Genomic DNA, 25,463 nt, shown 5'->3' with positions numbered 1-25,463 from the left:
TCGAAGTAGATGTCCCTAATCAACATAGAGATAGGTCGATGTCTGCGCTCGACAATGAGTGGAAAAACCAACATTTGTTATCCCAAAAGCTGAACCGTTCGGAGTAATTGCTTTTACGTCGGCCTACAATTGGGGCAAACATGTTTTGAAATACATGACAGTTATTTAAAGGATCCAACGATGGTTCCGGGAAACGCTAACACTTGCGATAGTTTTTCATGAGATATCAATGTGTGAGACGGCTAGAACGCTGGAAATGACGAAATAATTGACAATTAAATTTATGTAATCATTATGTGGGTCGGAGGGTATCGAGAAACACTGACAATATTGATAAGCCAATTGGTTTGTGTATGTTTACATTCTATAGGAGAGCTATATTTTTCGTGTGAAAAAAATTCATAGAAAATATAACAGTATTTTACCGATTATATTGAGATCCGAATAAAAAATGCGATGAAAACAAAATTGAAATAGAAATGTGTTATCGTAATGACTTTCGACATCGCATGAGGATGTGTGCGAGGAATATATATGTTACAGTGAATATGAGGCCAAATATTTGTTGACACCTTACCATACCAATGATACAATTTTTTATGCAATCGATTTGACTTTATGGAAGACATTCTTGATTAAATTATGAAAGTAATGGTTTCAATTGGGTTTTTATTTTTCTCGTTTTCAGTTGAGCCTTTCGGGCGTATAGTTTATAAAAAATGGTTCAGGAAAAATAAATAACGATCTCAAATAACAAGAAGTCATTAATTTTTATTAATCCATATGAGTAAGCAGGTTTCGGGTGTTGTGATAGGAAGACCATCGAGAGTACATATTATGGGAGAATGATACAATATCACTATGGGAATTCATTTTTAGACGGATCATGTGAAATACACACGCCACCATAAAATGATAGATCAATAAATTCAATTCTTCTCGATTTACGAGGTGACGAATTTGATGATCACTCCTCAGAACTTGACAGTGATGTACAGACTGGTTTCTCATTCATACAACTGCAGGGCTTGTCGACATCGAAGAAAAATGTTTTTGGCTCCTTGGAAGACCCGTCAGTCGAAGATGCTGAACATATAGACGAAATTATATCGCGTTTATTTTTAATATATGCGCGAACACTTGTACACGAAGAGAAATTTTTGCTAAAAATTAGACCCCCAGAGGGTGAACCGAAAGACAAAAGTTAGTTTCATCACAAAAATTAGCCGTCCAAGTCTAATTTTTCCAACAAAACTTTATCTAAAAAGTGGATGACTGTCATTTTATCCCATGTCTGACCCTCTAGAAGTCTAATCTTTATCCAAAATTTCTTTCCATGTATGGGATAGCGCAGATGTAGCTTGTCTATACACCCATATATTTCCTGTCTAACTTTTGTCTATGGAAATACTCACAGGATGATGATTGTGCTCGAGTTTGTCTGCATCGTCTTACTAGTGGGTTGATAAGACCCCTTGCCAATCTCTTGATGTAGGGACGGCCACCGAGAGCTGAACCTAATGCTATTGAATTTTTCAAATGATATCAAGTATTCTCGAACGATTGAATTTGACAAAAATGAAAGAAGCATACGAGGATGGTACTTACAATCCCCGACGTTGGATGACCTTCCTGAACTCCGCATGCAGATTTGGATGGGTTCACTGCATACTTCCTCTGAGGTCTCGATATGGTTGCATGGTTGACCTAAGGAGAAAGTTTTCGAGTTAAAGAAATATTCTGGAGAAGTATGATGATAGTCATGACGATAGTAAAAGGCACATCTCAGCTGTGAACTCACTCGGTGCTTCAACAATAATTGTTGTTGGTGGCGCGGGTTGTTCAATGTAGCAGGGTTCACTGGGCTGTTCTATAACACAGGGTTCCGGTGCTGGAGGATCATTGCAGATGGATACACATACGCTGGGCGCGGGTGCTGGGGGAAAATTCATTCATTCAAGTTCAATGACTTCTGGGATCAGTCATCATTAAGACGATTGCTGTGTAGATATATTATAAACAGTAGAACGGTTTTTGTTAGGTAGTAACTCACCCGGCGGAGCAGGAATAACATGGCAATGGGGCTGAGGTGGTTGTGGTACAATAACACATTCTTGAGGCGCTGGTTGCTCACCACAACCAGAATCACCTGGTTGTCCGATAACAAATACTCTCTGTACTGGAGACTCATGGCATCCGGATGCGCATGGACAAGACGGTGGCCCTGAAAATTCATTCAAGTTGAGCAGCTTCTGGGAAGAGTAGAATGGGACATCTGAAACAGCAACTTACCATATGGACAATGAACGTGACAATGAGGGTTTGATCCATGGGGTAGTATTCCACCCGATGATGTTACGTGGTAATGGGGCTGGCCTCCTTGTGAACTGATAAGAGGTACTTCCGACCCTGACTGGCCACCTGATGGTCCCACAACTATTATTCTCGGTACTGGCGATCCATTGCCTGTCGATCCACCCTGACCGTATGATGATCCTGAAGGAAATTTATTTATGATAACGAAATTCCAGGAGCAGTCGTCATTCAAATTATTATATCAGATATTGGAAACTGTGGTAACAACTCACCTGATGGAACCTGATAAACTATTCTTGAATTTGATGATGGCCCGTGATAATGAGGCTGAGATCCTTGTGATCCAATAACAACTCTTGGTGATCCTGGTTGCTCGTTATCCCCGGAGCCACCTGACTGTCCAACAACTACTACTCTCTGTACTGGTAATCCGTTGCTTATGGATCCTCCCTGGAAGCCCGACGATCCTGGAAGAAAATCATTTATGTTAAGCAGATTCTGGGAGCAATCATCCCCATGATGATTATTCTAGGGGAACATGAGAAATAGCGGAATGGTACTCCTCAGGTATCAACTCACCCTGTCCAGAATGAACCACTACTCTTGAATTTCCTGGTGTCACGTGGTAATGGGGTTGAGATTGACCATCAACTTGTGAAATATGAATATGTCCTCCAGACGTTGTGGCTCCGTTGAATGGATTTTCGTATGCATTGGATTGCGATCCTGGAGAAGAGCCATATAAAGTCATTTTAAGTTGAATGGCTTCAGTCATCAATCCTCATTATGTTATATTATACGATATTAAATATTATCGATATTTAAATGATTTATCCCAGGTACAAACTTACCCTGTCCTCCCAGGACAACGACTGCGTTGGATCCTCCTTGCTCGTTCGGATATGGCTTGCACAATCTCCTGAGGACGACAGGTTTGCGTTGTCCTGATCCAACTTGGTAGTAAGGACCATTCTGGTTTCCATAAATAATAGGTCCTCTCATCACTGGTCGTCTATTGTAATCAGACTCACTAATAATTACACGCTGGTCTCCTGGGGCGCCATGACCGGGAGAGCCAGAAGGTTTTGGAAGCACGAAATACTGGGATGATCCCTCGTTGCCACGGGAGTCGCTCGAAGCTGGAAGACAAATCGTTTGTGGTGCTTGACCAGGCTGACCAGCAGTTGTGAAGCAAACGGATCCTTGGGATGATCCTCCATTACCGCTGCCACTATTTCCAGATGTTATACAGACAGATTGTGGTGGTTGCGGATTGCAGCAGGGGTCACTTACGCGGGTAATACAAACAGGGGGTGATGGTGGTGCTGGATTGCAGGATGGAACATTTACAGGTGGGAGACAAATTGTTTGCTGTGGTGGTGCCTGGTGGCAACAAGGGTCCCTCTCAGCTGTGAAACAAATCTGTTCTGGAGTTACAGGTCCATTTCTACAGGGATCATCTCCAGGTGTAAGACAAATGGTTGGCTGTTGTGGTTGTGGTGGTTGCTCACAGGAGGGGGAACTTCCAGGTGCAAAGCATATGAGTCCTTGGGAGCCTCCGCTGCCACAGGGATCACTCTCACTTGGGAAGCAAATAGCTGGTTGCGGTACTGACTGTTTGTTGCAGGGATCAGTTCCAGTTGTAAAGCAAATAGTTTGTGGCGGTGATGGTCTATTGCAGGACTCACTGGGAGTTTGATAACACACAGTCTCAGGTTGTGCCTCATTACAGCTGATGTCACTTCGAGTTCTGAGGCAAAGAGCTTCCGGTGGTGCTACATTATTGCTCGGGGGTCCACAAACTTTTCGGATTATCATACTTCTTTTCTGCGGTGGTGATTCACGGCAGGAGCTACCTAACTTGAATAAGGATCTGAAATCTTTCGCAGATTGCCATGGTGCACATATATCCTCGTACTGAGCGGCAATGCCTGTCGAGTAATAGAATTTTTTGTAAACTGAGGATCATTAGCTTCTACAAGATGACATTTTTCATAAATGACTAACTCACCCGTGACGAGCACTGCAAAAACTATGGCTTTGTACATCATTTTCGAGTTAATTACCTCAATTCTATTTTTTTTGCTACACTGTTGAGTTTGTTGGAGCTAACAATCGAATGATAATGTCCTCAACAAAAACCCGTGATTAAATACTCAAAGTCTTGGCATCATTGACAGGAAGTGAACGACCAGAGAAGTTATGTGGGGGACCAGTGCATACTGCTGCACGTGAAAAATTATTCCCATTGTTATTAAATTCTCTTGATGTTTGGGTAAACAATATTGTAGAGTGTGGAAGCACTGGAGGCTTTATCACCGGCTTTTTCAATATTTTCCGGAAATTCCGGGGCCTTGTAGCTACACACGAAGACGTGCGCATTGAAATTATCCGTCACAAATGACAAATTGTTTATGTTGATGACGAAGACGAGTAAATACGGAAAATGCTTATTTCCGCTTAGTATTTGCTGGCATAAGAGCCATCGATATTGATGAGGATTATTCGGTATTTAGTGAAAACACCCAAAAGCGAGATAGTTCATTACTTCATTGATTTATTCGCCAATTCAAGAGGGGAAATTCTTGAAAAAATCATTTTAAATTATAAAATAATATGTGAAACAAAAAATTTACGCCCTGACAGTAGGAAGAAGCGACTCTTTCTGTTTAGATTTTTTGTTATTCAATCTCTCACGTACGGCCTTCATATGATGCAACAATCAACTCGCTGGTTCCATCGGCTCAAGATTAATGACCCATGATTCATTATTGTTACCTAATATTGGTCGTTTATTTTATTTTATAAAAATGAAACAAATCCGAAAATTCTTCGAATATTTCCAGAATTAAAGTCGATAGTACAGTATTTTTCATACGGTTGCCCTCACAGATGGAAATTCTACGGATATTCCTGTAGACGGTGCGAATATTACAACAACTGTTTGCTTCATAGCACCTGCTGCCCGCGTGTTGTCCGGATTCATAATCTCGAGGCTCATTATATATGCATGGAGATTAAAGATGTCAGTTATTGTCGAATAACGATCTGGACATCTCAGACGGAATGATTATGATCGAATGCTATGAAATTCTAAAAAAATTATGTGAGTTTTGTATTATTATCTTTTATCTCACTCCAGTTGGCGAGATGATGTCTCTATCAGAGAAGTGATGATGAGACAGACTTGAAAACCCTGCGATCCATTCGGAGGAGCTCACGTTTTAGTGCAAGTGGAGTCACACCTGGTAAATCACAATATGATTTATTATTTGGGAGATGGATTATTTTTTTTTAATCACAAATAATTATTATTATTTTTTTCAGCAGCACCGACTAAAGTGATAAGTTCTGTACTTTTTCTGCAGATTTCCGACGAAGTCTTTCCACATTGGAGATTACCAAACGTGTCAATCCGCCTAGATCCTAGTCTGGGGACAATCAAGAAAGACAGAGCCACATAATCCAGAAAGCTCATCACCGAATTTTCCTGAGGGTGAACAATAAATATGTCCGTCTGTTCGCAACCCTCGACATCTCGGTAAGTTCTACTTGACAATATCTCTAATTAACATTTAAGGCAGATATATTATATATATTATTCTTTCATCGATAGACAGTCTGCACTCGTTCAAGAAGAAAGAAACTATGGCCTCGATGCATATTCAAACGGACCTCGGCAATCTAAACTATGTCGTTACATCAAACTAGTATTGCTTACGTGTTGTTGGGCCGTCTTCACCGTAAATATTCACAATTGAAACCAAAAAAACGATTATTATGTTATTTCTATTTTTAGTTAATACTGATGATGAAAGGTGAGAGCTCCCTGGAAACGCATCGTATATTGGTGCCAAGTAATTCTCTCCGCAGTATCCTTTACCGAATATTTGCATAAACCCATGAAAAACAGAGTGCGGAAATATTTTTAAAAAGTGCAAACTTCGTCGGGTTCTCAAATGATTAGATTGACCATAAGGACAGCTGAAATTCCTCTATGTTGAGATAGATTTTCTCTCTTTTTTTCATAGTCAATTAATTGTTCTCCTGAGCGTATCTGTTATCCTTAATATATTTCCAAGTTTTTTCAATTTCGGAAGAGCCTCTCAGCAGTCGTATCTACATGGCAATCGAAGGTTCTCTGCTGCCCGCACCTGGTGGCTACCAAAGACCGAATCAATCCAGGTATCACCTGATCATCTGGTTTGAACAAGTGGTCCATAATAAGGAGAATGCAATTAATCAACGATTCCGCGCAAATGTGTCTGATCAGTGGGTACTCCCTCTGCTGCCGCCCTACTACATGGACCTGTTTCCCAATCAAACGGCCGATCGACTAGTGGAGTTGACGAGAATTCATGAAAACTATCCGAATAGAATTCTCCAGATGAATCTGTACTCGAATTCCCCCATGAGTTTTGCAGTAAACATAGGCTACAACCTCTCTCCAAAACACTCTGAAGATGGCATCATCTACGGGGCAGTTGTTCTCGTAGGTCTCTACATCCTGATTATTTTTGAAGTCGTTCACAGAGCACTAGCAGCTATACTTGCCTCTACCATGTCCCTAGCTATTCTAGCGATCTACAACGAACGACCCACGATGACAGACTTCGTTTCTTGGATCGATATCGACACGATTCTCCTCCTATTTTCAATGATGTTAATCGTGGCTGTTGTCGCTGAGACTGGACTATTCGATTATCTGGCTGTCTATGCTTACAAAATAACTGAAGGCAAGATCTGGCCACTCATCAGTACCTTATGCTTCTTCACAGCAGCTCTATCCTCAGTTTTGGATAACGTTACAACAGTGCTTTTAATGACTCCAGTGACAATCAGACTGTGTGAAGTGATGGAGCTGAATCCCGTTCCAATTTTGACAGCAATGGTGATTTATTCGAATATTGGAGGTGCTCTAACACCCGTTGGAGATCCTCCCAACGTGATAATCGCGTCAAATCGTGATGTTGTAAATGCTGGAGTTGACTTTGGCACTTTTGTCCTTCACATGAGTCTCGGTGTACTCATTGTGGCATTAGTAGTTTACGCACAACTACGATTCATCTTTCGTGACGTTTCGGTGTTGGGTTTTGATGAGCCTCAGGATGTTCAGGATCTCCGTCACGAGATCGCTATCTGGCAGAGAACAGCTGCGAGTCTCTCCAGCTACAGTAAGGATGAGAATTTTGTGAAGCAGACACTTGTTAAGAGAGTTCACAGATTACTCGCGTTGCTGAAGAGGAAGTTGATGACGGGAAGTATTGGATTTGAGAGGTATACGACAACGCTGGAGGAACTCCAGGAGAAATATCCCATCAGAAATAGAACGCTTCTGATAAAATCAGGTGTTGTTCTATTTTTGGTCATTCTTTTATTTTTCCTGCACAGTCTTCCAACTCTGCATTTAACATTGGGATGGACTGCTCTACTTGGAGTGCTACTGCTCCTCATTATCGCTGACGCTCAGGATCTGGATGGAATATTGGCGAGGGTTGAGTGGAGTACTTTGATCTTCTTCGCTTCGCTGTTCATTCTGATGGAGGTTTGATTTGTTGGATATTTTTTATGCCCTCGTCCCATTTCCAATTATTTGTTATCTTTGTCAATTTATTTAGTGGAATATGAATTTAATTTTTCAATGTGATGATGCATACCTTGGGATTCGACAGGCATTGGCACGAATGGGACTTATTGCGTGGATCGGAAAACAAACGGAATGGATCATTCTGTCTGTGTCCGAGGAATCCAGATTGGCTGTTGCAATTTTATTAATTCTGTGGGTATCAGCATTCGCAAGTGCTTTTCTTGATAATGTTCCTCTAACTACGATGATGGTGAGAATTACAACTAATTTAGCCCAAAATGATGAACTAAATTTGCCACTGCCGCCACTGATTTGGGCGCTAGCTTTCGGCGCTTGTTTCGGGGGTAAGTAATTTTGGTTTGGCGAGAAAAAAATATAATTTAGTATTGAAATGGCAAATCGATTTGACTCGATTCTAACTCTTGTTTAGTATTTGATAAACATCTCCGAATGTGGAAGAGGTGGGGAAATTTTTCTCGCGATCCTATTGATACTAAGGTGTTCTTGTTTGTTGGGAGATATTTATTGGGATTTTTACAGGAAATGCTACTTTGATTGGAGCCACTGCCAATGTCGTTTGTGCTGGGGTTGCTGAGCAACATGGATATCGCTTCACATTCCTCCAATTTTTCAAGTAAATACAAATGATGATAGAAATAGTGCAATGAAAAATATCTCGTTTTATATGTATTTTTTTTTTATTTCATGTCATTAGAGTGGGATTTCCAATTATGGTAACAAGTACACTAGTCGTTACCGTTTATCTACTCGTCGCCCATGTAGCTTTCAACTGGCATTGAAGACGACGAAGTCAGTTTGCAGACACGCAGATACATAAGTTGAGGGTATTTTTCAGGGAACTTCCGAAGATTTAATACCTGCAGTAAAGCGATGCAAGATCAGTTAAAGCTTTGAGTGTTAATTATTGAAATGCTCTTTACAGTTAGATAAATTAATCGGCTTAGCGAATCACTCAATGGATGAAAGACAAACAATTGAGTTAATAAAAAAAACAATGATTGATACATACATCCTACCATCTCGTAGTTCGGTATTCTACAGCCATTTGGTAAAAATCTTCTCCTATTATTTGTGTTATCCTCTGGGGGCCCTAATAGGGGTAAATGTAGGTTTCATTTGTTATTAGGGATAGAATTTTTATAAATGAAATTTCATAAGATGATGCTTACGTCTATCAACCGCAGGAAGTTGTGTCGCAGGTTGATGAGGTGAATCGAAATTCTCATCGATTTTCACATCTGAGAGAAAGTAATCCAATTTAATTCAGCGAAATATAATAGTAAATATATAGATAATACTTACATCCTAAAATTTCATACTGCCCAATACCAGGTCCGCCTGATGAGGATTTTTTTGCACTTTCACGTTTTGGGACAGCTTGCAATGTTCAATCAATGTTTCAGTTATTATGGGAAAAATATTTTGCGACTTCTGAATGGAATATTTTTGGGGAAAGTTAATCGATGGGACTTACAGGTAACAGCTACCGGCGGCTCTAGCCCGACGTTTGTAGTTGAATCCTGATTAAATTTGGGATCTGAAGAAAAGTCATTTGGTGAGAGAAGAACGAAAATGATAAAGAATAATGAGATGATACTTACACTGCATAATGTTGTACTGTGGAAGTGCGGAACCACTTGATGACGATTCTATTCCATTGTCAGCTTGACCGTTTGAAGCAGCTAGCAAAGTTGGGTCGATACTTCAGTTGTTAAATGACAAAGATTTTTTTCAAAGAAAAATGTAATCTATGGTACTCACCCTTACGAGCTACTGGATACTGCACAACTTCGCTAACGGAAATCAGATATTCTTTAGGTAGAGCTGCTGAGGGAAAGTCATTCAATTTAATTAAACAGACGATAATAAAAATTAGATTATATTTACGTTTTGCAGTCTCAGGTTGCAAAGGCTTGAATCCACTTGATGAGAATTCCACTGGAGTTTCGCTGGGGCTTGGAGGTTTGAAAGTAGCTGTGACGATTAGATGAATGTTTCCATTATTATTAGAGAAGATACATTTTTGATATATAACTAATGAATTAATTTTAAGTCCATTTACAATTAGCAATGATAACTCAAGTTCTTCAATTGCACGGGAAGTTCAATAATTTAATATTCGAAAGCAATTAGATCTCTTTGAGAAACGAAATCAATGATAACAAAAAATAGATAATACTCACTTCCTCCTGTGGATTGTCGTGGAATCTCGGAAGCATCTAATGAGGATTGTATTGGATTGTGAGCCTGACCGTTCGAAGTACCTAGTAAAGTTAAGTCGATACTTCAGTTACGGAGTGATAAAGATTTTTCTTTCAGAAAAATCTAATCTATGGTACTCACCCTTACGAGCTACTGGATATTCCACAACTTCGCTAACGGAAACCAGATATTCTTTAGGTAGAACTGCTCAGGGAAAGTCATTCAATTTAATTAAACACGCGATAATAAAAATTAGATTATATTTACGTTTTGCAGTCTCAGGTTGCGGAGGCTTGAATCCACTTGATGAGAATTCCACTGGAGTTTCGCTGGAGCGTGGAGGTTTGAAAGTAGCTACGACGATTAGATGGATGTTTCCATTATTATTAGAGAGGATACATTTGTAATATATAACTAATGAATAAATTTTAAGTCCATTAACAATTAACAATGATAACTCAAGTTCTTCAATTGCACGGGAAGTTCAATGATTTAATATTCGAAAGCAATTAGATCTCTTTGAGAAACGAAATCAATGGTAACAAAAAATAGATAATACTCACTTCCTCCAGTGGATTGTCGTGGAATCTCGGAAGCACCTAATGAGGATTCTATTGGATTGTGAGCCTGACCGTTCGAAGCACCTAGTAAAGTTAAGTCGATACTTCAGTTACGGAGTGACAAAGATTTTTTCTTTCAGAAAAATCTAATCTATGGTACTTACCCGTACGAGCTACTGGAGACTGCACAACTTCGCTAACGGAAACCAGATTTTCAGCAGGCAGAACTGCTGAGGACAAGTCATTCAATTTAATTAAACAGACGATAATAAAAATTAGATTATATTTACGTTTTGCAATCTCAGGTTGCGGAGGCTTGAATCCACTTGATGAGAATTCCACTGGAGTTTCGCTGGGGCTTGGAGGTTTGAAAGTAGCTATGACGATTATATGGATGTTCCATTATTATTAGAGAAGATACATAGTTAATATATAACTAATGAATAAATTTTAAGTCCATTAATAATTAGCAATGATAACTCAAGTTCTTCAATTGCACGGGAAGTTCAATGATTTAACATTCGAACGCAATTAATTCTCTTTGAGTAACGAAATCAATCATAACGAAAAATGGTTAATACTCACTTCCTCCAGTGGATTGTGGTGGAATCTCGGCGGTACCTGATGAGGATTTTGACCCATTATCGGTTGGATCGCTTGGAGCGATTCGTAAAGCTAAGTCGATATCTCGGTTAGTGTGTGACAAGGATTTTTGTTGTGGAGAGAAAGGTAATTCCTGGTGCTGACTGTTGGCCAACGGCATCCGTTGCACATTAAGGTCATTAACTGAATTTAACGTTCCATTAGATAGAACAGCTAAGGGAAAGTCATTTAATTTCATTAAACAGAACATAATGAAAAATAAGGGTTTAATATTTACATTCGGTATTCGCATACTGCGAGCATTGAAATTCACCGGATTAGGATTTCATTCACGATGGAAACTCACCTGTTCCCCCGCCTGGAACGACTGCTGCATCTTCTGTTGCTGTTTTCTCCTTCCCGATTGTGTCTAAGAAACGTTCGATGTTTGGGTTCAAAAATTGAACGTGTTAATATTCTTTTGTGACCATCTTAAGCTATTTACATATACTACTGTTAACAATTGCCTAAACGTATTTACCTTGTGTCACTGGAGAACTGTTAGTTGTGTGTTCATTCGCCTGCTTGGTCTGAACTATTGCGTTGCCTGCCACAGAAGAAATACAGATCGAATTAAAATGTCTATCACTATATATCCTCACCATAATTTGGACATAATTCCTGGCTTGAAGTATTATTGGCATTTAAATGATTTATTTAGTTACGATTTTCACTTCCACGGTTTCGTCTAACGAGAATTGGATATAGAGATTAAAAAATTATATATGACTGAATAAATAATACAGTCGTTACCTATTTGTTCATGATGGAAACTCACCTTCGGCACGGCCCTCAGCTATTGTTGAATTCTTCGTTTTCGTCTCCGTCGTTTGGGTTTTGGCTGATAATATTGGGATAGTACGATTAAAAAATGCTATACAGCAATAGCTTACAATATACATATATAACGTATAATACTGATAACAATGTAATAAACAAAAAATTAAGTGAAGCTATTTACATTCCGTTGAAGAAGAGCTACTGACTATCGGTGGTTCTGCCGATGGCTGGGCCTGGTGAACTGCATTATCTGCAAGATAAGAAACACAGGGCGAATGAAATTTTCCGCTACAATGAATCTCTTCAGTAATTTTTTCCTTTTAATATCATTACTATTTACATGACTTGTCTACGATGAAAACTCACCTCCGATACCACCCTCAGCTAGTGTTGAATTGTTCGTTTTCATCTCCGTCGTTTGGGTTTTGGCTAATAATATTGGGATAGTACGATTAAAAAATGCTATACAGCAATAGCTTACAATATACATGTGTAACGTATAATACTGATAACAGTGCAATAAACAAAAAATTAAGTGAAGCTATTTACATTCCGTTGAAGAAGAGCTACTGACTATCGGCGGTTCTGCCGATGGCTGGGCCTGGTGAACTGCATTATCTGCAAGACCAGAAATACAGGAAGATTGAAACTTTTCACTACATTGAATCTCTTCAGTAATTTTTTCATTTTAATACCATTACTATTTACATGACTCGTCTACGATGAAAACTCACCTGCGATACTACCCTCAGCTACTGTTGAATTGTTCGTTTTCATCTCTGTCGTTTGGGTTTTGGCTGATAAGATTGGAGGAGTACGATTAAAAAATGCTATACAGCAATAGCTTACAATATACATGTATAACGTATAATACTGATAACAATGCAATAAACAAAAAATTAAGTGAAGCTATTTACATTCCGTTGAAGAAGAGCTACTGACTATCGGCTGTTCTGCCGATGGCTGGGCCTGGTGAACTGCATTATCTGCAAGACCAGAAATACAGGACGATTGAAACTTTTCACTACAATGAATCTCTTCAATAATTTTTTCATTTCAATACCATTACTATTTACATGACTTGCCCACGATGAGAACTCACCTACGATACCACCCTCAGCTAGTGTTGAATTGTTCGTTTTCATCTCCGTCGTTTGGGTTTTCGCTGATAAGATTGGGAGAGTACGATTAACAAATGTTATACAGCAACAGCTTACAATATAGATGTATAACGTATAATACTGATAACAATGCAATAAACAAAAAATTAAGTGAAGCTATTTACATTCCGTTGAAGAAGAGCTACTGACTATCGGCGGTTCTGCCGATGGGTGGGCCTGGTGAACTGCATTATCTGCAAGACCAGAAATACAGGACGATTGAAACTTTTCACTACAATGAATCTCTTCAATAATTTTTTCATTTCAATACCATTACTATTTACATGACTTGCCCACGATGAGAACTCACCTACGATACCACCCTCAGCTAGTGTTGAATTGTTCGTTTTCATCTCCGTCGTTTGGGTTTTCGCTGATAAGATTGGGAGAGTACGATTAACAAATGTTATACAGCAACAGCTTACAATATAGATGTATAACGTATAATACTGATAACAATGCAATAAACAAAAAATTAAGTGAAGCTATTTACATTCCGTTGAAGAAGAGCTACTGACTATCGGCTGTTCTGCCGATGGCTGGGCCTGGTGAACTGCATTATCTGCAAGACCAGAAATACAGGACGATTGAAACTTTTCACTACAATGAATCTCTTCAATAATTTTTTCATTTCAATACCATTACTATTTACATGACTTGCCCACGATGAGAACTCACCTACGATACCACCCTCAGCTAGTGTTGAATTGTTCGTTTTCATCTCCGTCGTTTGGGTTTTCGCTGATAAGATTGGGAGAGTACGATTAACAAATGTTATACAGCAACAGCTTACAATATAGATGTATAACGTATAATACTGATAACAATGCAATAAACAAAAAATTAAGTGAAGCTATTTACATTCCGTTGAAGAAGAGCTACTGACTATCGGCGGTTCTGCCGATGGCTGGGCCTGGTGAACTGCATTATCTGCAAGACCAGAAATACAGGAAGATTGAAACTTTTCACTACAATCAATCTCTCCAGTATTTTTTTCATTTTAATATCATTACTATTTACATGACGTGTCCACGATGACAACTCACCTGCGATAACACTCTCAGCTACTGTTGAATTCGTCGTTTTCATCTCTGTCGTTTGGGTTTCAACTAATAAGAATGTAAAAAATTCGATTTCAAAAATCTACACAGCTACAGTTTTCGATATACATGCATAACGCATTATGTATAATCCTGATAATAATAGAATAAACAAAAATCGGGTGGAGCTATTTACTTTCTGTGGAGGAAGGATTATTGATCAGTATCCTCTATGAATTCCTTCGATCATTTTCTTATTACTTATATTATTTAAATGACTTGCTCATGACAGGCACTCACCTTTTGCATGGGTGAGATCTGTGGCATTCTGCGAGGTAGTATTTACCTGGGAAACGCTATCTGCTAAAGATTGGACATTCCGATAAAAAAAATTATACATTTACCGTTTTTTATGCATACAACGTCCGTTACAAGCCAAAATAACTAATTAGTTATTAGACTAATAGAAGGTTCATACTTTTCGTAGTGACAGAGTTCGTTTTGATGTCGCTGACCTGGTTCTGATTACCCATCTCTTCAGCTCCCTTAATTTCTGCAAAAGATATTAGAATAAATGTAAATGTAAATATCATAACAGTATTCTCAGATATGAATTAAATTCTTTCGAGAAAACAACTCACCCTGTGTACTGACCAAATTAATTTTCGTACTGGCGATGGCTGAACAAAAAAAATTTTGGCATGAGACGACTGATTTTTACACAGTACTTCACTAATAGCAATAATCTCAATAATTATTAAGCATCTTTCCAATTACGACGGTGAGTAATTAGACAATCAACAAAACAGGTGTACAGATATGTACCGTTGACAGACAAGGCTTCTCCTGATAATTAGTGTATCGCAAAATTGAATTGTAATAGATGTGTTACTAAATTTAATAGTGGACTCACTCAAGATGACAACTGTCACAGTTATGATTTTGCTGATCATCTTCCGCTTCATTCAATTAATCCTTTTTCTAATTCACTGCCTATTTCAGTGAAGTTTAGAATCGAGTGACGACTTGTAAATCCAGACTGTTATTTGACACTTACAGCTTCAGCTTCGTTCGTGGATACCAACCAATCAGACGCTTGACGAGTCGGAATTTATGAGTTGGGATTATCTCACGAACGCGTAAAATCAGTAGACTTTTCGATGTCTTGAAAATGACGATTATAATTTATTATTTCAAGCATTGCTCCCTCCAAAACTTCTCCTGAATTTGGTTATTTTATTTACACATTAAAACCAAAAGGTTAGTTTATTTATACATAGTTTAGTTTAGTTTATTTTAAGTACATAATTTAATTTTCATAAATTTGGTATTAAAAGATGTTTTATTACAGACATCCATAAAACCATGTCAGTTAAGTTAAAAATTATCTTATTTTTCCAATACTGATTCAATAATTTTTTGAAGTGATTGAAATTTGTTAAAAACCATTATAATGTTCGATAGAATTCATTCCCTATAGGAGTCTTCAACATACGTGCGACATCTCATTAACTGATTGTTTAATTTTCGGACGTGTTGATGAATGTTTGCAATGATGAGCATTGTATCACGTATTAACGTCATCAAGCAAATAAAAAGCAACATAAACATCAACGTGGAAATGTACATTCACCAGTTTTATGGCGAATAATAAATAAAGAGAAAAAGTCTTTCAACTTCCCTCGTCACTTTAATTACTAACTCGATCAATAATCGTAGAATTGTACACCAAACATAAAGTGCTATAACATATTATATTAAACACTATTTTAATCCATCCACAATCATTCACACAATACCTAATATTAAATGACTAATCAGTTATTTGTGGCTTCGGCGATAATTAGCAACGAATGAAGAACATTCCTACGTGATGATTATGGTTTTAATATATAAACATTTTATCGTGTGCACTCATCGGACAAGAAGTCATTCGGTGGAATCACAAAACAGGCAAAATGAAGAATTGAGAGTTTTTATATTTAATTAATCACTGTTCTGGATTTATCTGCCTCCAATTAGCCTTTGCCACTCCTTCACCATCGTTTCTTCTTCTGCTCTGATCTTTCCTTGACCTCGGGCCTTTCCTGGCAACTATTTTAATCACTACGGCAAAATATTGTTAGCGTTTAATGCCACAGGAATTGTCTTGTTCTTATTGTTTCTTGGGGCATTAAAAATTGTCTATTTCAGTCTATTTTCTTTTTCATTACGAGAATGGCTTCCTGCCATATCGTGTGAACGACATCATGCTCTTTACATGATGAACTGCAAGAACTTGCCTGAAAACAAGTTTGACAATTTATTTAGGACGTATGCGAAGTCATATTATGAAGAGGCGCTTTATTGTCATTTTCGTCAACGAATAAATCCCTCTATATTTCTTGTATGTCAAAATAGATTGAAAATTATCGGTGTTACCTACAATTTAGACTGGTCCTCTCGGCGTACATAGGAAGTCCTTTATGGTCGATAAAACGCTGTGAAAAAACCAATGAATTTACGCTCATGTCATTGGTAAAAAATTTATTGGATATTGTTAAAAAATTAATGGGAGACGGTACTCACTTCCAACACGTTCATAATTATGATTGTTATAGTTCTCAGGTGGGATCAGGTTTCCAGTCGACTCAAGTTCTAATAGAAAAACAGTGAAAATAATTTAATTTTCCATTTATTCACGACAATAATAATAATGACCATAAAAGCATAAAGATCCTACTTACTTCCTATAATCGATAAGTTCGGGTATTCTAGGATTTTGGTAGGTTTCATCGCTGGGGAAAAGATATTCAAATTGATACATTAGAATTAAATCGATCTTTTGTTTATTTATCAATAATGGAATGATACTTACGCTTTACAATTAAGTAAGGATCCGCCTTGCATTCATTAGCGAAATTGATTGTATTCTTAGTGGTTGGAACGTCTGAGGAGAAGCCAGGTCAATGCAATGTTATTTCATTAACTAATTTGACAAAAATGAATGAGACCTAGATACATACCATTCCCGATCTCTTGCGAGTGGCTGTCGGGCTGTTTGGGTGACCCAGAGCTTTCGTTGGTTATTAAATCTGAAGGAGAATTATTGAACAATTATATTGATATGTCGGTTATTAATGTTGTAGAAAATATTCTATCATAATATGGAAAGTAATAATGGCACACACATCCTAGAAGCGTAGACTCCTTTCTCTTGGATCCGTCTGCATCAATGATCTCCTTGGTGAAGCGACCATCTGAAGCAAAGTGATCAGTATTAAATGAATCTTTCGGTGCATGGAAAGAAATTTTGGATGAAAATTAGATCTCTAGAGGGTGAAACGTGGGACGAAATGACAGTCAACCATTTCTTCAGTCGAGTTTTGTTGGAAAAATTAGACGGAGGATAATTTTTGTGATGGAAAGAACCTTCGTACGTCGGTTTACCCTCTGGAGCTCTAACTTTTATCGAAAATGTCTTGTTGTGTACGTATGGACCATACAGACGAAAGGTGAACACAAATTAGGCGAAAGTAAGTGATACATACGTCCGATAACTGCCTGCGGCTCTTTGGAGCTGTTGGATGATGTCCGATTTCCATGGGATTCAACATCTAAAGGGAAAATTATTCAAGTTACAGCGACATTTGATTCAGAAAGAGATAATGGTGATATTGGAATATTGATGAAAGTGTGATGAAGGACAAAAAATACTCGGGAAAAGATAAAATAAAATAGATATTGCAAGAATGCTTGAAAAACGAATGTCACCTACATTTCAGGAAAGCATACGCCTGACTTGGTTCAGGTTTGATTTTCAGGCTTCCGTCCCTGTTGAAAGATCCTGTAACACATAGCTTTTTAGTGCAGGAGGCACCTTTGCCAGAACTGTTGCAGGTACAATTGTTGCAGTAATACGGGAATCGAGTTCCAGGTTGACAATCACCATCGTTCGGAAAAATACTCTCGTTTAATGGTATAACTAGGGAGAAGCAATTGAAATAAAGTCGATCTTAGGAATATTAATGAGCATTTCGGTGAATTTGCGGGGAGAGATAAATTCTTGAAAAATTACGTTCGCATTCTTACGTTCTGCATTTTTTTTCTGTACGTCTCATCTTTTTTTCTGGAACGTTTTGGACTTTTTGCTGAGTTCACTGACAAAGTCCGCAACTGTTTACTAATTTTTAGGAAATATTACTTTGACTGGCAGATTACGGAACAGGCACGTAATTTTTAAAGAATTTTTTTCTCTGTGTGAGAGAAAAATACTTTAAATAGGTGAACGATTTTGAGGTGGAGGTAACTTACACGCATGCTCTATGGATTGTTTCTCCTCCAGCATTGGTTGATCGGTATCTTTTTGGGATCCGGCTGGTGAATGATTATTGTTGGTCGGCTGATCGTCTGAGAAAAAATAATTCACGTACAGTAAACATTTTAATTATTGGTTCAAAGATTAGAGAATGACAGCTCCTGTAAATATTTCCTGAAGACAGTGGTGATTACATACGTTCTTTCACGACTAAAATAGGTTCCTCTGTCGGTTGAGAGTCCGTCGGTTGGGGGGGAGGGTCTAAGGAAAATTCATTCAAGTTAAATTTCAGTTTCAGACAGACTCATGATTATGCTCAGAAATACCGGAAATAGTTGCACGATTTTACTGTGACGATCAACTTACTCTTCTCAATTTTCAGTAATGGAAATTTCACCAAAGCTAGCTTCTTGCCGAGCCCTCTTCGTGAAGAATCTTCCGGCGATTCAGAATCTGTGGAGAGACCATTGAAGTCAGTGTTTCGATCATTACACAGAGAGGAAAATTCTTTAAAAATTACGTGCCTGTAAAAATGACGAAACAGTTATGCATTTTTTTACTGAACGTCTCATCCTTGTTCCGGAACCTTTTAGACTTTTTCCTGAAAGTTCACTGAGAAACTCCACAACTGTTCCGTCATTTTTACTGAATATTGGTTTGACTGACAGATTCCAGAACAGTCACATAATTTTTAAAGAATTTTCCTCTCCCCGTAAATATCATTATTATAATTACTAATGAATATTGCAAATGATTCAATGGCTCGTCCATGATCAGAACTTACTCTCTTCTTCCACCAGATAGATGTCATCATTCACCGGTTTAACAGCAATTATCTTTCGTCCACTCGAGCCTTCATCGATTGGAACGTCTGAGGGAAGTTATTAGAGTCAAGTTAATTCAGTGTCATTATAATGAGCATTGTGAACATTAAAAATAGGGAAATAACTCACTCATATTTCTGAGGACAATTTTTACGTCCGACGCCAGCGGGCCACTCACTTTGGTAATTTTCGGTGAGGGCCTGTTTCCTGCAGGTACCTCATCTGTGGGAACTATTTAAATTATCACGACACTTCAATCATAAATCATCATCTCGTCTTGAAATATTGTAAATCGTTGAAGGACTAATGGCAACTTACTACGTTCTGAAAGAAAAGGTACTCTCTTTTGCAACGGTATAATATCATAAATGTCACATTCGTTTGTTAGAAACCCATTCCCTACGGATTGATCACCTAGGAGAAAGTCAGTCCAATTCAGTAAACATATTGACAATTACTTATCGTATTGGAGGATCAGTAATTCAAATGACACTTCTAACATAATAATTCTTTTAGTTTAAAGAAAAAGAAAAAAATGTGATACTATTTTATGGCCTATTACAAGAATAGGGTACCTTCGTGCTGGTGAAAAGATCTTGCTTCTGGCGGAAATTGACTTCCGTCAATCTCATCTCCATCTTCGATGAGCTCATCCCCTGCTGGTTGATTATCTAAGAGAAAATTAGTCCAATTTAAGGAATATTTGGATAGTTACTGATCACATTGGGCGATTGATAACTCGACAACCCGCCTGCGATCGTAATTGTCTTAGTCAACAGAGAGAAATTCATTGGTGAATCTGTTCACTTACAGTACTCAGTGAAAACATGTTGTTCCATTGGCGAATATTGGCGATTATTTAGCCTGAACATATTTGGTAGATGTGCATCCTCTGGGAATGGACTATCTGGAGAAAAGTTCATTTTACGAGTAAAATAAAAATGTAAATCGACACGTGTACCGTAGATTATGGTTTTAATAACAAGGAAATGATACATACAACGTGAGGTAGGTTAAATCGTTTTTTCAATTGTTAATTATTGTTTCAAACATTAAAACATGATAATATGGGATTGTAACTAACCAACTTTCATGAAGATATGGCTTCCTTCTGGTGTCTCATCAGTATCTTCCACAAATCGTTTAATTATGAATTGGCCCATGTCCAATGGTGTGTCTAGATGAAAATCACTCAAGTTGATTAACGTTTCTCTTCTTGATTACGAAAATCAATTTTATGTTTCTATGACTTATTTGTAGCAATAACGATTGAGAACAGCAAAAACAGTTCGATCGCATCTTAGGTGCATATAAATTAAATTTATTATGTTATGAGATCATTTTTTTGGAGAGATCGACTCGGTGGTCTCGCGACGAAAACTCCAGATGAATGTTTATAAATAATATAAGCAAATGATTGAACGTGGGAAGAAAGGAACTGTGATGTCAATGATATGGTCAGTTCGGTATATGTATAATTGAAATATAGTTCAAGTGCTGTTATATAAATATGGCTTTTATTTATTAATCTGGCGTCCAACAAAATCAATAATAACTTACCACGGTTTCTAGTAACAATGGTGTGGTAGCCACCAGCAGCTGAAAGATTACAATTACGATGTGAGTGGTAGCATTAGTGACGACAGCGAAGAAATAACTGATCAATGAGGGGTGAATTGATTATTTGGACAATGCGATCTTATCAATAGTGGTATTGTATACCCACTATATTTTATCTAGATTTATTATTTATTTTCGGTATGGATTAGAAAACACAGATTCCTTATTATTAATAATCTTCAAAATATCTTCTCATGTTCTTATTATTTAAACAGCTAAGCTAACAGACAAATACTTGTAATGTAGTACGCGAGTTTAATGTTTATCCACAAATCCCTAAAAACATTATAGATACAAAACAAATGTCCATTTACTTCAGGAAAATATTTATTTTTTCAATCCTTCGTTTCTGAAACGGAGTAAGTCCCTGACAATTCTGATTAGGCTTCAATTGCGTCAATTATATTGCTCTAGAACATGATCATGTTAATTATAACTTTGAGTGAACTCCTGTATTAATTATGACCATTAAATAATTCATTGAAGTTCTTCCCCCGAGAAAATCACAACTTGAAAAAAACGAAATAATTATCAATGGAGTTCCTATCAGTATCAATTTAGGTCCAAATTACTCATTACACGAGTAACATCCACCCCATTTTGAATAGTATTTCGATCTTTCTTGCCAATTTCAATTGTGACAATTTGACTGTCTTCCCGAATGAATAGTATATTACGACACAAGGCCAGAAAGTTGGATTTCCTGGCGTGCGTGATAGAGGGCCGAGGCGAAGCCGAGGCCCGCATAGCACGTACGCCAGTGAATCCGACTTCCTGGCCGTGTGTCGTATACTATTTTTCTTGCTCCCCACCCGAAAGTGCGGTAGACCATAAATATCTTAATATTTAATAAGTGGTAACACAATCAATGGGAGCCCGCCCGACTTTTGCAAAACCGAGGCGAAGCCGAGGTTTTGCTGGTCGGGGCGGGCGAAAAGTGAGAATTGCATTCAAAAAATTTCCTATAATTGCTGCAGAAAAAGTGAAATCCAGAAAATGACTATTTATAAATATATATGATTTTTTCATTTATTTTGATAATTATTCTCCTTATCACAATCACATCGAGAACTACTAAAAAAATATTAGTAAAATTGTCAGGCAATTTTACTAATATTTTTTTTTCTCATTTTTCTTTATGATATGTCTTTGTTACAATCTTATACGTCGTTCAGGGACTGAAAATTCTCTTGCAGATATTGGTTAAATTAATGCGCGTACATAATTTCAATTCCATTTTACATTCTTCAAACAATGGGAATATCATGTACTTCATGAGGTGCATCATGTACTTAACCAAATGTTCTCGTTTAGAACTTAAATTCATTGGAATTCAAGTAGAGTCGAACGAAACAATGACGTTAATCCATCAAATAATTACTGAATTAATATCAAATATTTTCAGGTTCGGGATGCATGTTAGTAAAACTAAATCATAAAATTAATTCTCAGAAAACTGAGGCTATATTCCAACAGAGAACCTGTCACATTTGTGTACAGTCCTCGCAACAGTCCTCGGGAAGACCGCACTTTCGGGTCGGGGAGCCAGAAAAAACATATGGGTAACGCGGGCCACAAAAGGCCTTGTTCCCGGAGCGAAATCGCGCCGGGAAGACCGCACTTTCGGGTCGGGGAGCCAGAAAAAACATTTAAACTTATTCGATACGTGAGTTTTTAATATACAACAAGTGGACTCACCTGCTATAGCGGCTGCAAAGACGATGACATTGTATGATATTTTATTATTGACAACCATCGTGTTGGGCACGAAATAATTCACTTCACTGGAGTTCAGAGTGGAGTGATGTTCCACCCGTTCCAAGACCCTTGTTAAATACTGCAACCTTGAAGAGGTTGCTGAAGGAGAACCAATCACATGCTCAACGTGTCAGCATATACAAGTTGGAGATTATCTGTACGATCCGTGCGATTGATATATTATATTGTTGCTATAAGATATGATTATGGTTGGATAAACTGAATGTTATCCAACATTTCTTGGAGGTTTATGCGAAGCTTCCCACGATTTTCCAGTAAAATCACGGAGGAATTTACCAAATATTATTAGCACAGGTTGTTTTTATCATTATTTACATCTTTAATTCTCGTTTCATGTTGACTATGTACATCAGATGGCGTAGAATTAGTGTAAATTTATAACTTAATACAGGTATTTCCACGTAATTAAATTTTTACGTCAAAGGGCGTCGGACAGAGTGTGTCATTCATCGAAAATTAATTTCCGGATACGAAGAAAAATATTGAATTGAAGGAAAAAAATTAATCAAATGAACACTGGTTTGTTCCAAAAAACATCATCTTTATTATCATTCAACAATTAGCCGGAATCCGGCGTAATTACATATATTAACTATTTATATTAGAGATGTCACACGAAGGCTTGTCGAGGCCCGATTATGTATAGAATCTCGGTTTAAATAATTTATTGTTGCAGATCAATTTTTATAATTTTCTTATAAAAGTTTCATTCCGTTATATATATCCATCGAGCTTCGCGTGTATGTCATGCCTTGGTTATTTCTGTAAAAATGAAATAGTCAGTGAGAAATTTTCTATAACAATTTCCGAAAATTAATAGCTTTGGAAAATTTTCATAGACATTTGGGGAAAATTCACATTTAAAGCAATGAAATTCGGCCAAAAATTTTTAGTAACGTGGAATTGAAAATTTGATCGTAAGGTGAATGCGCTGTTAACACTCATCACGGCAAAAATTGCGATAATCTTTTAGCGATAATCATGAAAAGATTAAGAAATGGGGGAAAGAGTTATCGACATTTTATCGGCGGGAAAAATATACTCACGTCTCTCACATTTTTACGTTCAGCTGATCACTGCAGTCTCATTGTTTCGGGCAAGCAGGCTTTTAACGTGCACACTGGCAAGTTATCTTTAACGCAACGACAAATATTGCAGGCACTTTTATACGAACGTCCAGCAATGCAACTGCCATCAGCAGGAACTGTCAAAATAATTTAATCGATTCATTAATTAGCAATAGAAATCGAACAGAATTTTCTGTCTACGTTACACGGAGAGGAACATTCTTTACAAATTACGTGCCTGTTTGGTAATCTGTCAGTGAAAATAGTATTCAGTAAAAATGACGGAATAGTTACGCATTTTTTCACTGAACGTTCCCTATTTCTTCTGGAACGTTTTGGACTTTTTCCTGAAAGTTCACTGAAAAAGTGCGAAACTGTTCCGTAATGTTTACCGAATTTGTCTTTTGACTGGCAGATTACGTGTCGGTTTCGTCATTTGCCAGTGAAAATAGTATTCAGTAAAAATGACGAAACAGTTACGCATTTTTTCACTGAACGTCTCATCCTTTTTCTGGAACGTTCTGGACTTTTTTCTGAAAGTTCACTAAAAAAGTGCGTAACTCTTCCGCAATTTTTACCAAACATTGTTTTAATTGGTAAATTATGGAACAGTCACGTAATATTTCAAGAATTTTTCCCTCCATATAGTGAGGATGAAGGAGATAATACATACGTTCCAAAACTTCTCTCTTCTCCTTCGGTGAAGTTGGCACTCTCATGGATCCGTCTTCATTGAAGAGCCCAGGAGGGCACAGCATTTTAGTACAAGCGGCGCCCTTACCATCTGGACTACAGACGCATTGGTTGCAGTAATATGCGAATCTTTTTCCAGGTTCACAGGGTGTTTGGCTTGGGTCGCGATATTCGCCAGCAATTACTGAAAATAATATAGAATATCAGACGAATTCACTTTTTACAAGTTGTTGATGCCGAAGTTACATGATGAGGTCTTAATAATTTATACAATTTTTAAATCGGCAAGGAGTACATCCTTGTCATTTAAAGGTTAACACGAGAGAAATGAGGACTAGACACACGAAGAGAAAAATTCTTAAAAAATTATGTGACTGTTCCGTAATTTGTCAGTCAAAATAATATTCAGTAAAAATTACGGAACAGTTACGCACTTTTTCAGTCAATTTTCAGAAGAAAATATGGAATGTTCAATGAATAAATGCTTCACTGTTCCATCATTTTTACTGAATACGGTTGTAATTGCCAGATTACGGAACAGACACGTAATTTTAAAAGAATTTTTCCCTCCGTATGCAGTGAGTAATTATTATTTATGTCGATGTAAAACCAATTCCTTCAAGAATAATTACAAATTCCGTATCACACGTGATCTTGTTACTAAATTGTTATTAAAATGATTAAAACAATGTACGAGTGATAGGGGAATGACTCACCCGTGATAGCAACTGCGAAGATGATAATTTGACGTATCATGTTGAAAATTAGTAGATTGATTGTTTCGCTAGCTGAAGCTCAGAATCGAGTGATGATTTGCTCACTACAATCGGGTATTAAATACTTGTAGCCGCGACGTTGGTCGTAGACGTCGGCCA

The 25,463-nt window shown here is 37.6% G+C and overlaps 5 protein-coding genes across 22 annotated transcripts; 1 reads left to right on the top strand and 4 right to left on the bottom strand.

Moving 5' to 3' along the window:
* Positions 1-751: 751 nt before the first annotated feature.
* Positions 752-4,486, bottom strand: LOC135167636 (SH3 and multiple ankyrin repeat domains protein 1-like). The gene is made up of 10 exons (XM_064131029.1): positions 4,328-4,486; positions 3,168-4,247; positions 2,896-3,042; positions 2,589-2,783; positions 2,293-2,496; positions 2,054-2,224; positions 1,802-1,936; positions 1,609-1,707; positions 1,416-1,523; positions 752-1,086 (listed from the first exon to the last, which is right to left on the bottom strand). The coding sequence occupies exons 1-10, from the start codon at positions 4,365-4,367 to the stop codon at positions 968-970; spliced, it is 2,298 nt and encodes a 765-aa protein (XP_063987099.1). The 5' UTR covers positions 4,368-4,486; the 3' UTR covers positions 752-967.
* Positions 4,487-5,236: 750 nt separating this feature from the next.
* Positions 5,237-8,757, top strand: LOC135167637 (P protein-like). Of its 3 annotated transcripts, none has more exons than XM_064131032.1 (8): positions 5,237-5,564; positions 5,685-5,857; positions 5,933-6,059; positions 6,116-6,188; positions 6,399-7,861; positions 7,989-8,247; positions 8,444-8,537; positions 8,619-8,757. In XM_064131032.1, the coding sequence occupies exons 2-8, from the start codon at positions 5,826-5,828 to the stop codon at positions 8,701-8,703; spliced, it is 2,133 nt and encodes a 710-aa protein (XP_063987102.1). In that variant the 5' UTR covers positions 5,237-5,564; positions 5,685-5,825; the 3' UTR covers positions 8,704-8,757. The 3 variants fall into 3 exon arrangements, with proteins under 3 accessions (XP_063987102.1, XP_063987101.1, XP_063987100.1); XM_064131031.1 differs by having other exon boundaries at positions 5,647-5,857; XM_064131030.1 differs by having other exon boundaries at positions 5,644-5,857.
* On the bottom strand, positions 8,580-15,394 carry LOC135167634 (uncharacterized). 15 transcript variants are annotated; one of them, XM_064131013.1, is made up of 34 exons: positions 15,222-15,394; positions 14,950-14,988; positions 14,787-14,861; positions 14,609-14,671; positions 14,315-14,377; positions 14,130-14,198; positions 13,947-14,009; positions 13,762-13,830; positions 13,579-13,641; positions 13,394-13,462; positions 13,211-13,273; positions 13,026-13,094; positions 12,843-12,905; positions 12,658-12,726; positions 12,475-12,537; positions 12,290-12,358; positions 12,107-12,169; positions 11,810-11,875; positions 11,636-11,698; positions 11,272-11,502; positions 10,977-11,063; positions 10,851-10,916; positions 10,690-10,770; positions 10,394-10,480; positions 10,268-10,333; positions 10,108-10,188; positions 9,812-9,898; positions 9,686-9,751; positions 9,526-9,606; positions 9,399-9,461; positions 9,227-9,301; positions 9,094-9,162; positions 8,934-9,014; positions 8,580-8,781 (listed from the first exon to the last, which is right to left on the bottom strand). In XM_064131013.1, exons 1-34 carry the CDS (start codon positions 15,271-15,273, stop codon positions 8,756-8,758), a joined length of 2,460 nt encoding a protein of 819 aa, XP_063987083.1. In that variant the 5' UTR covers positions 15,274-15,394; the 3' UTR covers positions 8,580-8,755. The 15 variants fall into 15 exon arrangements, with proteins under 15 accessions (XP_063987083.1, XP_063987086.1, XP_063987084.1 ...); XM_064131016.1 differs by having other exon boundaries at positions 9,686-9,748; XM_064131014.1 differs by having other exon boundaries at positions 10,268-10,330.
* Positions 15,395-15,667: 273 nt separating this feature from the next.
* On the bottom strand, positions 15,668-23,773 carry LOC135167534 (uncharacterized). Its single transcript, XM_064130819.1, has 21 exons — positions 23,687-23,773; positions 22,748-22,928; positions 20,990-21,028; positions 20,514-20,606; positions 20,241-20,336; positions 20,005-20,100; positions 19,748-19,843; positions 19,559-19,660; positions 19,390-19,476; positions 18,972-19,058; positions 18,804-18,866; positions 18,602-18,697; positions 18,066-18,272; positions 17,839-17,904; positions 17,479-17,547; positions 17,314-17,382; positions 17,166-17,237; positions 17,035-17,085; positions 16,877-16,945; positions 16,734-16,788; positions 15,668-16,590 (listed from the first exon to the last, which is right to left on the bottom strand). Exons 1-20 carry the CDS (start codon positions 23,771-23,773, stop codon positions 16,772-16,774), a joined length of 1,743 nt encoding a protein of 580 aa, XP_063986889.1. The 3' UTR covers positions 15,668-16,590; positions 16,734-16,771.
* LOC135167168 (pacifastin-like protease inhibitor cvp4) lies at positions 23,349-25,463 on the bottom strand. 2 transcript variants are annotated; one of them, XM_064130061.1, is made up of 4 exons: positions 25,305-25,463; positions 24,569-24,772; positions 23,884-24,032; positions 23,349-23,590 (listed from the first exon to the last, which is right to left on the bottom strand). In XM_064130061.1, exons 1-3 carry the CDS (start codon positions 25,342-25,344, stop codon positions 23,902-23,904), a joined length of 375 nt encoding a protein of 124 aa, XP_063986131.1. In that variant the 5' UTR covers positions 25,345-25,463; the 3' UTR covers positions 23,349-23,590; positions 23,884-23,901. The 2 variants fall into 2 exon arrangements, with proteins under 2 accessions (XP_063986131.1, XP_063986130.1); XM_064130060.1 differs by lacking the exon at positions 23,349-23,590 and having other exon boundaries at positions 23,875-24,032.

The sequence above is a fragment of the Diachasmimorpha longicaudata genome, chromosome 11, assembly GCF_034640455.1.
Source record: "Diachasmimorpha longicaudata isolate KC_UGA_2023 chromosome 11, iyDiaLong2, whole genome shotgun sequence".
Taxonomy (NCBI): Eukaryota; Metazoa; Arthropoda; class Insecta; order Hymenoptera; family Braconidae; genus Diachasmimorpha; species Diachasmimorpha longicaudata.
The sequence above is the reverse complement of the archived record's forward strand: the minus strand, read 5'-3'. Positions and strand labels throughout refer to the sequence as shown.